Source organism: Buceros rhinoceros, unplaced genomic scaffold (genome assembly GCF_000710305.1).
Source record: "Buceros rhinoceros silvestris isolate BGI_N320 unplaced genomic scaffold, ASM71030v1 scaffold25684, whole genome shotgun sequence".
NCBI classification, from domain to species: Eukaryota; Metazoa; Chordata; class Aves; order Bucerotiformes; family Bucerotidae; genus Buceros; species Buceros rhinoceros.
Window position 1 is genome coordinate 1 of NW_010406867.1, and position 2781 is coordinate 2781.

Below are 2781 nucleotides of genomic sequence, written 5' to 3' on the forward strand. Positions count from 1 at the left end.
ACATTCTGCAGGCAAGAGAAGTAGGAATACAGAACCGTTAAGAGACCTCTGTAAGCACTGCCTCTGCGGCTATTTCCGTTTGAGGTGCACCTGGCTATACAAGTGGTCTGTTTTGCTGTATTTAGAAGTTAATTTTTCAATCAGAGCAGACCTGAAAAAGACTTGTTCTGGTCTTTCAGTTTTTTCTTTCCATCTTTCATTTTTTTTCTTTCCTTTCATCTTTCTAGAGAGATTCTATTAACACATTGTCAAAGTATATGGTGTGTCTGGGCAAGAGAGAAAACCAGCGCTTTATGTTGGGAAAGATCATAGACTGTGTAGGTTAAACCTAGTCTACAACTTTCTTTGTGACCTGATAATTGTGACCTTTAGTTTCTTTCTTGTCTCAGGTGTAAAGGCACAGCGCTGCAAACATGTCAATTGGAGTGCCAATTAAAGTCCTGCACGAGGCCGAAGGCCATATTGTGACGTGTGAGACCAATACAGGAGAAGTTTACCGAGGCAAACTCATTGAAGCTGAAGACAACATGAATTGTCAGGTAGCCCTGCTTCAGCAGGGTGGAGGGAAGGCTCTCTGATCTGTGCCTGGAAGGGCTGGTAGCTTCTTCGCAGTGCAATGACAGGATGGTTGCTTTTAGCCTTAGGGTAACACAAGCTGTATTGCTGCGTGTCCATACCACAGTGAAATGGGTTCAGGATTGCTGAGTGCTTCAGAGAGGCTAGAGCTTACTCTTTCTGGTTTTATAGTTGGATTGGGTATTCCTGTCCCTAACGTCAGGGTTCTTAAGGTTCTGTTTTGTGAACAGTGCTTCTGCTGGGGTTCTTTATTTAAAGCCACTGCAAAAAATAAACAAACCTTGATTTAAGAACTTGAAGCATTTTTAATGCATGTTACTTTAGGCATCCCAAGAGGGCTTAATTTGGACTGACTCTAGGCAAGTCATTGTTGAAATCAAAATGCTTCCTTATTAGTGAGGATTAGCATAGCTTTATTAAAACCGACTCAATATGAGAAAAGAAAGCTAGTAAAACTAATTCACAAACTGGAGAGAAAGTTGAAGTGCTGGGCCTGCTTGAATAGTAGGAGGCTTATGTTTAAATGGTCCTGGGGGCCTTGTGTCACAGCTCCAGCTGAGAAAGTAGTGTGCCTGGACAGTCCCACCTTTGGTTCTTGGATCCTGGCTGTATATTCTGCAGGCAAGAGAAGTAGGAATACAGAACCGTTAGAGACCTCTATAAGCACTGGCTGACCTTTACTTTCCAGATGTCCAACATAACGGTGACCTACAGAGATGGACGAGTGGCACAGCTTGAACAGGTGTACATCAGAGGCAGCAAGATACGGTTTCTCATTTTACCGGATATGTTGAAGAACGCTCCTATGCTAAAGAGTATGAAGAATAAAAACCAGGGTTCTGGAGCTGGGCGAGGAAAAGCAGCTATTCTCAAAGCTCAAGGTGCGTACGATTTGTTTATGGTCCCCTGTTTTGCTGTAGAACTGGAAAGCTCATCTCTATCACTGAGGACATGCAGACCGTAAGGAACTGAAAGATTACTGGTTCCTACCTTGTTTTTCTGTGTATTTCATCCTGGGGTGGGAGTCAAGACTCAAACTGTCCTGTTACCCGAATGTCTGCTGCTGCTGCTGCTACCTAATTTAGATGATGTGGTGAGTAGTCTTGTAGAGTGGAGGCGTTACATAAAACCTCATCCTCCGTTTTCCAGTGAGCACCAGCTGCTGGGGATATTTAGGGAAGGATCCAGGTGTTCTTGTTAGCTTTTGTAGAAACACAAATTGAGATATTCAGATGGTACTTAAACTGCTGGGAAGCTGTAATTATTAGCCCTCCTCCAGCTCAGTCATGTTTGTACCTTTCTCAGGGGATCAATCTAGTTACGACAAGATTGACTAATAATCATGGGCTGTAAAGTCCTCTGTTAACTTTAGTAAAGGCAGTAAGATTATGTGGGAGAGTAACATCTGTCAAAATGTCCTGAGTTCTGATCCACACGTGGATGTAGTTGTCTGTAAATAAAGCTGTATCTGATCTTGCATCACTAGAAAAACACTGCTACATGTTCTTCTGGGTTGTAATGAACCTAAATATTTGCCTTAGAAACTTTATTAAAATGCATCTACAAACACTTGCTGCGTCTGTTCTAAGTAGCAAAACTGTGTTGCCATCAGTTCTGGTTCTTCTCACGGAAAACTTTTTGTGGTCATACTGCGGTTTGAACTTCACACGGTAGCCTCCTTGCTTCTAAGCAAGAGACTTGGAGCGTTATGTTTTGTTGTCAGTTGTTGAGATAAACACGCAGTTATGTCAAATTCATGTCACCCCTGATGTTTTCTTTCTTCAGTGGCTGCGAGAGGAAGAGGCCGTGGTATGGGCCGTGGCAACATCTTCCAGAAGCGAAGATAATTTTGGTCTTGACCGACATGCTTTTTTTATTATGGGGTATTAACTTGACTGTGTGTGCATTGGTATCAGTTCTGTTTAATAAATGTTTCTGACAAAAACTTGTCTGCTCTTACATGACAGGACTCCTCTTGGGCAAGTACATGGTAGGTTGATTTCAAACTTAAAACAGCTTTGTCTGGAAAAGATTGGACTTTTTATCTAGATTTGGCTACTTTGTGTATGCATTGACTTTTCAAGATGGTCGTGGTTCCTTTTCCGCGTTAGTTCTGTAGCCATTCATTCTCTAAGGAATTAAAAGGTGTTCTTGATGAATTTTAAGTAGTACATTTCAAAGTCATTAGCAGCTGCATTTATGGAA

The 2781-nt window shown here is 42.0% G+C and overlaps 1 protein-coding gene across 1 annotated transcript; it reads left to right on the forward strand.

Annotated features, from left to right (window-relative positions):
• The first annotated feature begins 387 nt into the window (after positions 1-387).
• On the forward strand, positions 388-2521 carry SNRPD3 (small nuclear ribonucleoprotein D3 polypeptide 18kDa). The gene is made up of 3 exons (XM_010134283.1): positions 388-539; positions 1265-1457; positions 2362-2521. The coding sequence occupies exons 1-3, from the start codon at positions 414-416 to the stop codon at positions 2421-2423; spliced, it is 381 nt and encodes a 126-aa protein (XP_010132585.1). The 5' UTR covers positions 388-413; the 3' UTR covers positions 2424-2521.
• The last annotated feature ends 260 nt before the right edge of the window (positions 2522-2781 follow it).

Coding starts and splice junctions, on each gene's coding strand:
- SNRPD3 (XM_010134283.1), top strand. CDS start 414: ATGTCAATTGGAGTGCCAATTAAAGTCCTGCACGAGGCCGAAGGCCAT. Junction 540..1,264: donor AAGACAACATGAATTGTCAG/GTAGCCCTGCTT, acceptor TTTACTTTCCAG/ATGTCCAACATAACGGTGAC. Junction 1,458..2,361: donor AGCTATTCTCAAAGCTCAAG/GTGCGTACGATT, acceptor TTCTTTCTTCAG/TGGCTGCGAGAGGAAGAGGC.